General features: G+C 41.9%; 1 protein-coding gene across 1 annotated transcript; it reads right to left on the bottom strand.

Moving 5' to 3' along the window:
• Positions 1–4957: 4957 nt before the first annotated feature.
• Positions 4958–13032, bottom strand: LOC106612618 (proteasome subunit alpha type-6). Its single transcript, XM_014213952.2, has 7 exons — positions 12693–13032; positions 12159–12253; positions 11782–11863; positions 9965–10120; positions 5834–6012; positions 5596–5690; positions 4958–5418 (listed from the first exon to the last, which is right to left on the bottom strand). Exons 1-7 carry the CDS (start codon positions 12766–12768, stop codon positions 5361–5363), a joined length of 741 nt encoding a protein of 246 aa, XP_014069427.1. The 5' UTR covers positions 12769–13032; the 3' UTR covers positions 4958–5360.
• Between the last annotated feature and the right edge of the window lie 206 nt (positions 13033–13238).

Here is a 13238-nt window from a genome sequence, read left to right as displayed (position 1 = left end):
TCACAGAACAGCCCCATAAGCAGTTGCATTTTCCCTTTGGATTACAGTAGCCCAATATAAATGGTGGCATCCTGCAGCCATCTCAAGACAAGAAAAAATGTCCAGAAAACATTATAAAGGCCATCCAATTTCTTTTTTAGCACAACAATCCAATACAGTCCAACCAGCTAGCATGGTACCACTGTTGCATACTGTACAGGCCCTTACTCCCTGATACTGGCAGGGATGGGGTCCATTCAAGAAGTAAACTGAAAATCATATTCAAATTTTCCTGAGCTCTATCGGAATAAAATGGAATTGGAATTTTTGTTTAATTCCTGAATTGTCTGAATTTAAATGGAATTGAACCCAACCCTGGATACTGGGTTGACTTACTGATTGCACTATTCCCCTTTAGTTGTGACAGTGTTGTGTCAGTGTTGTGACAGTGTTGTGGCAGTGAGGCCCATTCAAAACAACAGGATTAGAATTCTGTCTTTGATTAGATGTTTGTTTGTGTCTGTATGTTTCATTATAGTGAATATGGCTGAGGCTGGCTTTATCCAAGGGTTTTAATCATCTACAATGGAGGATGGGAATTGCTGATTACCCTAAGAGAACACTGTCAAGAGTGGGGGAGATATATTCAGGGTAGCCTCAGAGATCAACATTGACTTATACGCTGACTCGGTGAGCGAGTTTATAAGGAAGTGTATAGGAGATGTTGTACCCACTGTGACTATTAAAACCTTCCCTAACCAGAAACCGTGGATTGATGGCAGCGTTCGCGCAAAACTGAAAGCACGGCCCACCGCATTTAATCATGGTAAGGCAACGGGGAATATGGCAGAGTACAAACAGTGTAGTTATTCCCTCCGTAAGGCAATCTAACAAGCAAAGCGTCAGTATAGAAACAAAGTGGAGTCGCAATTCAACGGCTCAAACACGAGACGTATGTGGCAGGGTCTATAGACAATCACGGATTACAAAACGAAAACCAGCACCGTCGTGGACATCGGCATCTTGCTTGCAGACAAATTAAACAACTTCTTTGTGCGCTTTGAGTACAATCCAGTGCCACCGACGCGGCCCGCTACGCGTCCTCAAAGCATGCACAGACCAGCTGGCTGGTGTGTTTACAGACATTTTCAATCAATCCCTATCCCAGTCTGCTGTCCCCACATGCTTCAAGATGGCCACCATTGTTCCTGTTCCCAAGAAAGCAAAGGTAACTGAACTAAATGACTACCGCCCCGGAGCACTCACTTTTGTCATCATGAAGTGCTTTGAGAGACTAGTCAAGGATCATATCACCTCCACCCTACCTGTCACCCTAGACCCACTTCAATTTGCTTACCGTCCCAACTGCTCACTGCCCTATCCCATCTGGACAAGAGGAATACCTATGTAAGAATGCTGTGCATTGACTACAGCTCAGCATTCAACACAATAGTACCCTCCAAACTCATCATTAAGCTTGAGTCCCTGGGTCTTGACCCTTTGATTTAATTTGTATTTTATTTCACCTTTATTTAACCAGGTAAGTTCTCATTTACAACTGCGACCTGGTCAAGATAAAGCAAAGCAGACCCTGCCCTGTGCAACTGGGTCCCAGACTTCCTGACGGGCCGCACCCAGGTGGTGAAGGTAGGAAACAACATCTCCACTCCGCTGATCCTCAACACTGGGGCCCCACAAGGGTGCGTTCTCAGCCCCCTCCTGTACTCCCTGTTCACCCACAACTGCGTGGCCATGCACGCCTCCAACTCAATCATCAAGTTTGCAGACGACACAACAGTGGTAGGCTTGATTACCAACAACGACGAGACAGCCTGTAGGGAGGAGGTGAGGGCCCTCGGAGTGTGGTGTCAGGAAAATAACCTCTCATTCAATGTCAGCAAAACAAAAGAGATGATCATGGACTTCAGGAAACAGCAAAGGGAGCACCCCCCATCCACATCGATGGGACAGCAGTGGAGAAAGTGGAAAGTTTTAAGTTCCTCGGTGTACATATCACCGACAAACTGAAATGGTCCACCTCAGGAGGCTGAAAAAATGTGGCTTGTCACCGAAAACCCTCACTAACTTTTACAGGTGCACAATTGAGAGCATCCTGTCGGGCTGTATCACCGCCTGGTACAGCAACGGCACCGCCCACAACCGCAGGGCTCTCCAGAGGGTGGTGCAGTCTGCACAACGCATCACCGGGGGCAAACTACCTGCCCTCCAGGACACCTACAACACCCGCTTCTATCTCAAGGCCATCAGATCATTAAACAGCCACCACTAGCACAGAGAGGCGGCTGCCTACCTACAGACTTGATATCACTGGCCACTTTAATAAATGGAACACTAGTCACTTTAATAATGCCACTTTAAGAATGTTTACATATCTCACATTACTCATCTCATATGTATATACTGTATCCTTCACTATCTATTCTTTACTACCTATTGCATCTTAGCCGCTCTGTCACTGCTCATCCATATATTTTATACTTACATATTCTCCTCCCATTCCTTTACTAGATTGTGTGTATTAGGTTTATTTGTGGAATTTGTTAAATATTACCTGTTAGATACTGCTGCACTGTCAGATCTAGAAGCATAAGCATTTAGCTACACTCGCAATAACATCTGCTAACCATGTGTATGTGACCAATAACATCTGCTAACCATGTGTATGTGACCAATAACATCTGTAAACCATCTGTATGTGACCAATAACATCTGTTAACCATCTGTATGTGACCAATAACATCTGCTAACCATCTGTATGTGACCAATAACATCTGCTAACCATCTGTATGTGACCAATAACATCTGCTAACCATCTGTATGTGACCAATAACATCTGCTAACCATCTGTATGTGACCAATAATAAGATGTGATGTGATTTGAAGATGTTTGGGTTTAACAGAATATCCTAGTGCTATATTGTACGGAAGATACATTTTTATCAGACAATGGCTATGTCCAAAATGGCTCCCATCCCTATTTAGTGCACTACTTTTGACCAGGGCCCATAGCGCACTGGTGAAAAGTAGTGCACTAGATTTTATTTTATTTATGTATTTTATTTAACCTTTATTCGAAAGTAATTCCATGTGGCAATAATATAATATAATTAATAAACCTGAATTATAAAGCACACATAAATGTATCATTGCCTAATCAACAGGCAATAAAAACATCAACATGGCTCTATGAAGTACCAACGAGGCACCTGTGCATGCCTTGTGCTGAAGTGGCTGCAAGGCCGCAAGGGGGAGGATATCACAAGTTAAGCAACATCGCCATCCACTGGTTATCTGGTGTATTGTGAACTGGATTCCTCTCTCCCTAACACCTGCTGAAACTCCCATCATGATCTCTATCACGCCATCTACTGGCCCAGTACTGAAGTGTAGCCTTTTCTACAGTGGGATTCAGATGGAAAGAGTGTGTAACAGAGAAGTGAGGTCATGATCAGTGGGAGAATTGGAATAGAATGTGTGCCTGAATTATTGTTTGCCTGAATTATTGTTTGATGTCTGGGCCCATATTCACAAACTGTCCCAGAGTAGGAGTACTGATCTAGGATCAGGTCCCCTATCTTTTCATTATGATTTAAAAGGCAAAACCGATCCTAGATCAGGACCTGTATCCTCAAAGCGTTTCAGAGAAGAAAATTGGTGGTAAGTGCTGAGAATAAAGATGTCTTATGGGTCAAAATAAAAGCTATGCGTGAAGCCTCTTTCAGGGGCTCCTGAGTGGCGCAGCGGTCTAATGGTTTGATTCCAGGCTGTATCACAACCGGCCGTGATTGGGTGTCCCATAGGGCAGCGCACAATTGGCCAAGCGTCGTCCGGGTTTGGCTGGTGTAGGTCGTCATTGTAAATAAGAATTTGTTCTTATCTGACTTGCCTAGTTAAAAAGAAAGTAAATCGTCATAAGAGTCCCACCTAGTGGACAGATATTTAGGGCACCTCATGATAGGTCCTAACCAGTTAAGAGTTACCAGCAGACTTCTTGATAATAGCGAAAAACAGCAAGTCAGTGGTTCCGGCACCACATGCAATTGCTTTGGAGTTGTAAGAATGTTTTGATATTTCTATATAATCAATCTATAAATAATCTACCCCTAAGGCTACACGCAACCATATCTATTGCACTTTTGACAGTGATTTCACACGAGACCTATTTCCCATGATATGCCTATTGCCTGAATACCTAGAACCAGGCTAATCAATAATCACGTTTTTCTTTCCATTATTTAATTCAACTACATCATGTTAAATCAAGTTATCCCTTTGGAGCGCAATATCACATTGTTACAAAATATGCCTAAATTGGGCAGGACTATAAATCGGGAAATTGAAGCCATCTAGGGCCTAAACTAACTTTGATTGTGTTCGATGAAAATGATTACCCTTTTAATGCACCATTATCGGCAAGTGACTTGATCGTCATCACTATCTTTCCTTTGAGGTACCTGAATTTGTCGTGATTACCAGCCGAGATAAACTTTTATGAATAGATTTTTCACCTGGTTCAGAGATTGCTTGAGCAGTGTCTTAAAAAACGTCATCCTAAAACCCACTCTGAGCTGGGAGTTTTTTGTCTTAAAAAAACGATATAACAGGATTCCTAGGATCTTTTCGGGGAGACGTTTTGTGGATACGGCCCCAACACTCCTACTCTAAGACATGTTGTGAATACGGACCCAACACTCCTACTCTAAGACATGTTGTGAATACGGCCCCAACACTCCTACTCTAAGACATGTTGTGAATACGGCCCCAACACTCCTACTCTAAGACATGTTGTGAATACGGCCCCAACACTCCTACTCTAAGACATGTTGTGAATACAGCCCCAGGACTCTAGTTACATGTATCGAATCAAACAAATACAAAAAGTGAAGTACTACTGTGTCTTTTGTGATTCTACAGAAAACATCTAAGCATATCAGAATAAAAAAGGATATTAGTGTTCTTTTGTTTTACTTGATGTGTTTTATTCTGTTAGACAGTGTTTCTGTAGCAGGTGATAGATGACATGAGTAACGCTCTGGGCACAGGCAGCTAAAACCCATTTTGGTGGTCATAAACAATGGGGTTCAATGAGATACAGACAATAGGATGGATGAAACGATCCACACGATCAAACCAATTCAACAACATGGGAATTCTAGTTACAGCCTGGCGGTATGTCCTAGATGATTTGATATGCAGACTGAAGGTGAAAATCAACCTGTGTAGATGTAAATAGTTGGAAAGTAGAAACATATCCAAGTATTGTACTGAAGTAGTATTATTGTCCTATTACTGAACCACTAAGTTAGTCTGTTAGTTAGTCAGCCTGACACCTGAAGTACTGTATGTGGATGGCTGCACCTCTACTCCCGCTCAGCAATGGCCACCAGGTGAGTGTCGATCTCTGTCTCAGAGAGTGTCCTGTGAGAGGAAAGAAGAGAAGATGAGAGTGGATGTTAGAAACCAGGGTTGGGGAGAGAGAGAAATAGAGAATTGATCATTTGGCTGTTTTTCCCTTGTCTAAATCCTTGATCATTACCATATGAGCATATAAAAACACAGTGATGACGAAATGCAGTTACTGTGATAGTATAGCACCTGAACTTGGGGCTTTCCTTAGTCACCACACCCACTTCAATTTCACTGGGCTTGAAGTCCATGGACAGAATAGAAGAGAGACAGGAGATGGCCAACTATAGGAGGAAAGAGGGGAAGCAACAGAGAGAGAGACAGAGAGTAGAGAGGGAGTGAGAGAGAGAGAGAAACTGAATACTGTACAGACTTTCACTTTTCGGCAGATGTTTCCATGAGTATCCAGTTTTATCCATCCGCCTACCTCCACAGTCATCTCATATGACAGCTCCGGCCTCTTCTTCAGTTTCTTCTCCAGGTAGCTGTTAGCCTCTGTCTGCTTGGCCCCCACGCTGGTGGCCCTGAAGCCACAAAAGTAGCCTGCCGGGTCACACTTATACAGCATGGGACCCAGCTGGGGGTCCATGGCCACCAAGATCATACCTGGAGACATTGGGAGGAGAAGGATATGGGTCTGAGTCCTCTGTGTGGGAATTAGGACTCACCTACTGCACATAGATTTTTTCAATCACTTTGGTGCCATTTTCACAACTCTAAGCACAAAAATCTAAACAGATCATCAAAATGGCTCATATTTAAAAACTCTCAGCACATCTTCAGTTGACTGGGTGCAACAAATAAATTCAGTCTTTTATTCACTACACCAAATCACTCTTTCAACTTGGATACATATTCTATCTACTGAACAAAAATATAAACGCAACATGGAAAGTGTTGATCCCATGTTTCATGAGCTGAAATAAAAGATCCCAGAAATGTTACATATGCACAAAAAGCTTATTTTACTCAAGTTTTGTGCACAAATTTGTTTACATCACTGTTAGTGAGCATTTCTCCTTTGCCAAGATAATCCATCCACCTGACAGGTGTGGCATATCAAGAAGCTGATTAAACAGCATGATCATTACATCGGTCCACCTTGTGCTGGGGACAATAAAATGCCACTAATATGTGCAGTTTTGTCACAAAACACAATGCCACAGATGTCTGAAATGTTTAGGGAGCGTGCAATTGACATGCTGACTGCAGGAATGTCCACCAGAGCTGTTGCCAGAGAAGTGAATATTCATTTCTTATCCATAAGCCGCCTCCAATGTTGTTTTAGGAAATTTGGCAGTACATCCAACTGGCCTCACAACCGCAGACCACGTGTATGGCGTCGTGTGGGCGAGCGGTTTGCTGATGTCATCGTTGTGAACAGAGTGCCCCATGCTGGCGGTGGGGTTATGGTATGGGCAGACATAAGCTACGGACAAGAACACAATTGCATTTTATCAATGGGAATTTGAATGCAAAGAGATACCGTGATGAAATCCTGAAGCCCATTGTCGTGCCATTTATCTGTCGCCATCACCTCATGTTTCAGCACGATAATGCACAGCCGCATGATGCAGGGATCTGTACACAATTCCTGCAAGCTGAAAATGTCCCAGTTCTTCCATGGCCTGCATACTCACCAGACATGTCACCCATTGGGAATGTTTGGGTACTGACTGGTTTTCTGATCCACGCCCCTACATTTATTTTTAAGGTATCTGTGACCAACAGATGCATATCAGTATTCCCAGTATAAGTATCTGTGTTTCAAAATGCAATATTCACTTTACTTTTAATATGATTTTCTTGTCATTTGTTAACAATACAATTAACTATTACTTAATCAAACTGCTGAAAACGGATAACTACTGAACCAAAATGATGTAATGTCTAGTTAATGTATAGAGCTTTTGGAAAGTATTCAGACCCCTTCCCTTTTCCACATTTTGTTACGTTACAGCCTTATTAAGAAATTTATAAAATTATATTGTTTCGTCTCATCAATATACAGAAAATACCCCACAGTGACAAAGCAAAAACAGGTTTTTAGAAAATTTAGCAAATTTATTCAAAATAAAAAACTGAAATACCTTATTTACATAAGTATTCAGACCCTTTGCTATGAGACTCGAAATTGAGCTCGGGTGCATCCTGCATCCATTGATCATCCTTGGGATGTTTCTACAACTTGATTGGAGTCCACCTGTGGTAAATTCAATTGATTGGACATGATTTGGAAAGGCACACACCTGTCTATATAAGGTCCCACAGTTGACAGTGCATGTCAGAGCAAAAACCAAGCCATGAGGTAGAAGGAATTGTCCGTAGACCTCCGAGACAGGATTGTGTCGAGGCACAGATCTGGGGAAGGATACCCAAAAAAAATTGGCAGCATTGAAGGTCCCCAAGAACACATTGGCTTCCATCATTCTTAAATGAAACAAGTTTGGAAACACCAAACCCGGCCAAACTGAGGGAGGTGACCAAGAGAAGAGATGGTCACTCTGACAGAGCTCCAGAGTTCCTCTGTGGAGATGGGAGAACCTTCCAGAAGGACAACTATCTCTGCAGCACTCCACCAATCAGGCCTTTATGGTAGAGTGGCCAGATGGAAGCCACAGCTCGCTTGAAGTTAGCCAAAAGGCACCTAAAGGACTCTCAGACCATGAGAAACAAGATTCTCTGGTCTGATGAAACCATGTTTGAACTCTTTGGCCTGAATGCCAAGCGTCACGTCTGGAGGAAACCTGGCACCATCCCCACGGTGAAGCATGGTGGTGGCAGCAACATACTGTGGGGATGTTTTTCAGTGGCAGGGACTGAGAGAGTAGTCAGGATCGAGGGAAGATGAACAGAGCTAAGTACAGAGAGATCCTTGATGAAAACCTGCTCCAGAGCGCTCAGCACCTCAGACTGGGGCGAAGGATCACCTTCCAACAGGACAGCAACCCAAAGCACACAGCCAGAACAACGCAGGAGTGGCTTTGGGACAAATCTCTGAATGTCCTTGAGTGGCCCAGCCAGAGCCTGGACTTAAACCCGATCGAACATCTCTGGAGAGACCTGAAAATAGCTGTGTAGCGACACTCCCTATCAAACCTGACAGAGCTCAAGAGGATCTGCAGAGAAGAATGAGAGTAACTCCCCAAATACAGGTGTGCCAAGCTTGTAGCGTCATACCCAAGAAGACTCAAGGCTGTGATCGCTGCCAAAGGTGCTTCAACAAAGTACTGTAAAGGGTCTAAATACTTATGTAAATTTAATATTTCCGTTTTTTCTGTTAATACATTTGCAAAAATGTCTAAAAAAACAGTTTTTTCTTTGTCATTATGGGGTATTGTGTGTTGATTGATGAGGGAAAAAAAGAATGTAATCAATTTTAGAATAAGGCTGAAACGTAACAAAATGTGGAAAAAGTCAAGGGCTCTGAATACTTTCCAAACGCACTTTAGTTTGATAACTGCTGATCACTGTAAAAGTATATAATTTGAATGTATAAATGTATCAATTGGACATCAATTTATGTTGTAAGGTAAAACCAAATCATATATGGATGTGGCTGTAAATACTACATCATCATTCTCCATCAGCCAGTGTGCCTTAATAGCACAAAGCGGAAAGCGTCATTCTATGTACTACCATCTGGAATTATAGTGTAATGTACAATGCACTGCTGAAATACCTGGGTTGTATATTTAAACAATAAGAACTGAGCAGATGGGGTATATGGCCAATATACCACGGCTAAGAGACAGGCGATACTGTAGCAGTTGACAAGTCACATAGAAAAGGTTATCTTGTAGAATGTTGCATGGGGAAGAAATGCCTTACAACACCGTGCTATGTTTTTACAGTAGCCAACTGCTTTACAATACCCCAAGTTCTGATTATTTGTCCTACGTATGTACTGTAAAGAAATAATGGAACTGTAAGTCTGACATATTTCTCAACATGCTCACAACCTGCCATTGGATACATATTATTAAATAATTGTGCATGTTAAGTTATTATCAAATACTGTATGGAAAATGATATTTACCACCTACTACTCTTTTTATTGAGCACTTAAAAATAACATTTTTGAAATGTGTAACTTGTATTTTTTGCTTTTGGATTAAATGGTAGTTAAAATGACTTAATGGTGAGCCTATCATTATCTGATGTATTGGTGACTAAACTAAATGTTCTCAGGGTATTTCACGTAAATCGTTGATTTTGCATGAATGACTCAGGGGTGAAAGATGTGTGAAACCCCAATGAAAGCACAATGAGAGTTTCTGAACATAAGATAGGGGGCATTACAAGTGTTATCAGTTTAGAGTTTTGCAAATATACCACTTACATTAGAAAAATACGGCAAAGTGATATAAAAAAAAGTTATTACTGGGCAATCAGGGAGAGGAAAAAAGGGTGTATAGAGGTATTGAAAGAAAGGAGATAGACAGTCGGTCGGAGAAGGAACCAGGGGATTAATGGTAAGGGTGAGAGGGAGTGAATCAATGGAAAGGAAGAGGACAGAGAGACATAGTGACAGGAGGACAGGGGGTACACCACTCACAGCATCCCAAAGGTCTCATCTCAGCGTTCTGTGTGTAGACCTGGGAGATGTCCGCCATTCTCCGACACAACATGTCTGCTGTGATGTCATAGCCAAACTTGTACTTCCATTCGGCGGCCTCCACTCGTGCCCTGTGGACCTGGGATCGACTGTCCGCTGAGGGGGAGAGGAAGAGAGAGTAAAAGGATATGTGTGTGTGTCAGTGGAGGCTCCTCAGAGGAGGAAGGGGAGGACCATCCTTCTCAGTGAATTTCATAAAAATAATAAAACATTTAAATAAAACTACACTTAATATATTCACGTTATCAAATAATTTATTAAAAAACACTTTTTTGCTGCAATGACGGTCTACAGTAGCCTCAACAGCACCCTGTATGGTAGCATGGTATAGCCGGAGGACAGCTAGCTTCTGTCCTCCTCTGGGTACATTGACTTCAATCCAAAACCTAGGAGGCTCATGGTTCTCACCCCCTTCCATAGACTTACACAGTAATTATGACAACTTCCGGAAAACATCCTCCAACCTATTAGAGCTCTTGCAGCATGGATTGACATGTTGTCCACCCAATCAAGGATCAGAGAAATAATCTAGTACTGAAAGCATAAGCTACAGTTAGCTAGCACTGCAGTGCATAAAATGTGGTGAGTAATTGACTTAAAGAGAAAGACAATAGTTTTAACAAATTCATTTCTTCAAAAATTAAGGAGAAGCAAGAGAGAGATTGTCATTTTTTTTCAGTTTCACTTAATTAGCTAGCAAATGCTGCTAGCTAGTTTAGCCTACTCAAACACCCTGCTCAAACAGACGGATGCTACGTTAGCTAGCTATGACTATCCAACACAACACTGGAACTCTTCCAAGTCCAGGTAAGCTTTTGTTTTTATGAATTTATTGCCACCGGGCTGCCGGTGTAAGTGCTAAACTGCTAACTAACTATACACTGTAAAGTTACTGTGTGATTGTAGCGGGTTTACTAACACCTTAGTTCTATTAGCTATGTTGACTTTGACATTACTTTAGCTAATATGGTAACAATGATGTAGGCTGTGTGTAGCAGTTATGATACGGTTTGGCTTGGAAAGGTTATTTTGCCTGGTCACATACAGCTGATGTATTGTGCAATGAAGTCCACAAACGAAGGGAAAAGGTGAGAGGAGGACAGCGCATAGATGCGAGCAGGAATACAACGTGGCTGCTATGAATGTGAACTGTGTTTATGCGTGACCAGGAGTGTATTCATTCCGCCAATTCTGTTGAAAAACGCTTCTTAAATGAAAGCAAACGGAACGAAACAGGGATAAACATACCTGAATTTGACCAATAGAAACTCATTGCAACTGTTGGACTAACGATTACACCCTAGATCAGCTAGATGCAGGCAAGAGTGTGCAAGGCGGTATTAAATGTGTCACTATCTGTCCGTGTGTCACTGTCTGCCACCAACATTTTCTCTCGACCTGTGTGCCGCTACGTTGTAATTTTTCATTCATAGGCTAGGTTGTAGCAACCTGTTGATGGTTATATGGAAAATTTGAGTATCATGTAGTAGCCTAACCTTATCGATGTTACATTGAAGTGGGTGAATGGAATATGAATGACAGTCATCCAATATGCTGTAATAGAAATAAGGCCATGTTCATAAAAAAATAAAACAATTGTCCTCCCTCATCTTAAACGCCACTGACCACCACTGGTGTGTGTGTGTGTGTGTGTGTGTGTGTGTGTGTGTGTGTGTGTGTGTGTGTGTGTGTGTGTGTGTGTGTGTGTGTGTGTGTGTGTGTGTGATGTGAGATGTCGTCTGTGCCATTATACACACCATTGTGTCCTGTCATCACACATCCAATGCGTGGGGTAAGTGGGTACATGTTGGTCAGAGTGGCAGAATCCAGCAGCTTGTCCTGTATTATAATGACAGGGTCACATATATACATATAGTAGATGATACCTCATTGTTGTTAGGAATATTGGGTTGGTGCCACAATATAATATTTCGATTGGACAAGCTTTAACAAATCAGTGGCGTGTGCCCTGTCAGCAGAAATGCTGGAGACACCACTCTGTCATGCTTCACTGTTCATGACTGACTCTTTCTCTAACGCCAGATATCAACATTATTTTTCTAATTTGGATGAGGTCAAAGACAACTAAAGCAGAAGCTCCTGGTATATGGAGATGAAGCTAAGAATATCTTACCGGCACTTTCTTCTGTGTGACCACCACAGCACAGTCTGTCCCCCGCACGCCCAGTGATGTCAACCCACCCTGGGCGATTGCTTTGAAGGCATACTCTGAGGGACAACACATGAGAACATGAGATTATACTTCTTAAATATTGGCTAACTTTTAAAAGCTGCATGGGGTAAACAGGGGGCTTGGAATACTGTAGGTCTAAAGGTGCTCATGGGAAAGTCTCAAACATTGGTAGACTGCTTATTGACGGACATCTTATACCACAGAGTAATAACACACATTTAAAACATTTCTAGTCGCCCCCACATGCTATATGAAATATACAATCACAATATGTTTATAATCACAATATGGTATATATATACTACACGTTTGGCCTATGGAGATGCTCATCGTCAGACACAGCGCAACACATTCACTGCGCGAATATCTTAGATGATTTTAGACGGTATAGAACGATACATATACAGATGCTAGCCTAGCCTAGGTCATCCTCTGCACGAAACAAAACTGGAGAAATTAAGCAAAATATCTCACCGACTTGATAGAGGCGGCCCTCAGGAGAAAAAATCGTAATGTGTCGGTCAAATCCAGCATTCGAACCACGGGACATTGCTTTGCGTCAAATGATGCTCACCTTAAGTGAACTTTCGGCGAGTTACCTGTTACCTTTTCTGCAGTATCCTAATAGCCTTATAGGACTATATTCACCGTTGTTGTCTGTTGCAGTAAAACAAGAAGAACAGTCTACAATAGAGAGCAGACGATGATAAAGATATTTGTTGAGCTTCCCGGTGGAGTTTTACTTTCTCTTTCTTTTTTCAATGAACCATGAAAAGGCTGGCATATGTGTGTTGTGAACAACAATAGCGTGAGCAACAATTGTAGAATCGGCGGTTTCAAAATAAAAGTTTAGAATTGAAACTAAAGCAAGCAGATAAAAATTGTGGAATCATGCCAAAATTGGACTATAATGCTAAACAAGGTTGGAATGTTGCTATACAAATTCAACAAAAGATCATAATTAGTTAATTTGAAGAAAAAATTTGGTTGAAATTACACTCGCTTACCTATGGACCTTGT

Source organism: Salmo salar, chromosome ssa09, assembly GCF_905237065.1.
Source record: "Salmo salar chromosome ssa09, Ssal_v3.1, whole genome shotgun sequence".
In the NCBI taxonomy this organism is placed as follows: domain Eukaryota; kingdom Metazoa; phylum Chordata; class Actinopteri; order Salmoniformes; family Salmonidae; genus Salmo; species Salmo salar.
The sequence above is the reverse complement of the archived record's forward strand: the minus strand, read 5'-3'. Positions and strand labels throughout refer to the sequence as shown.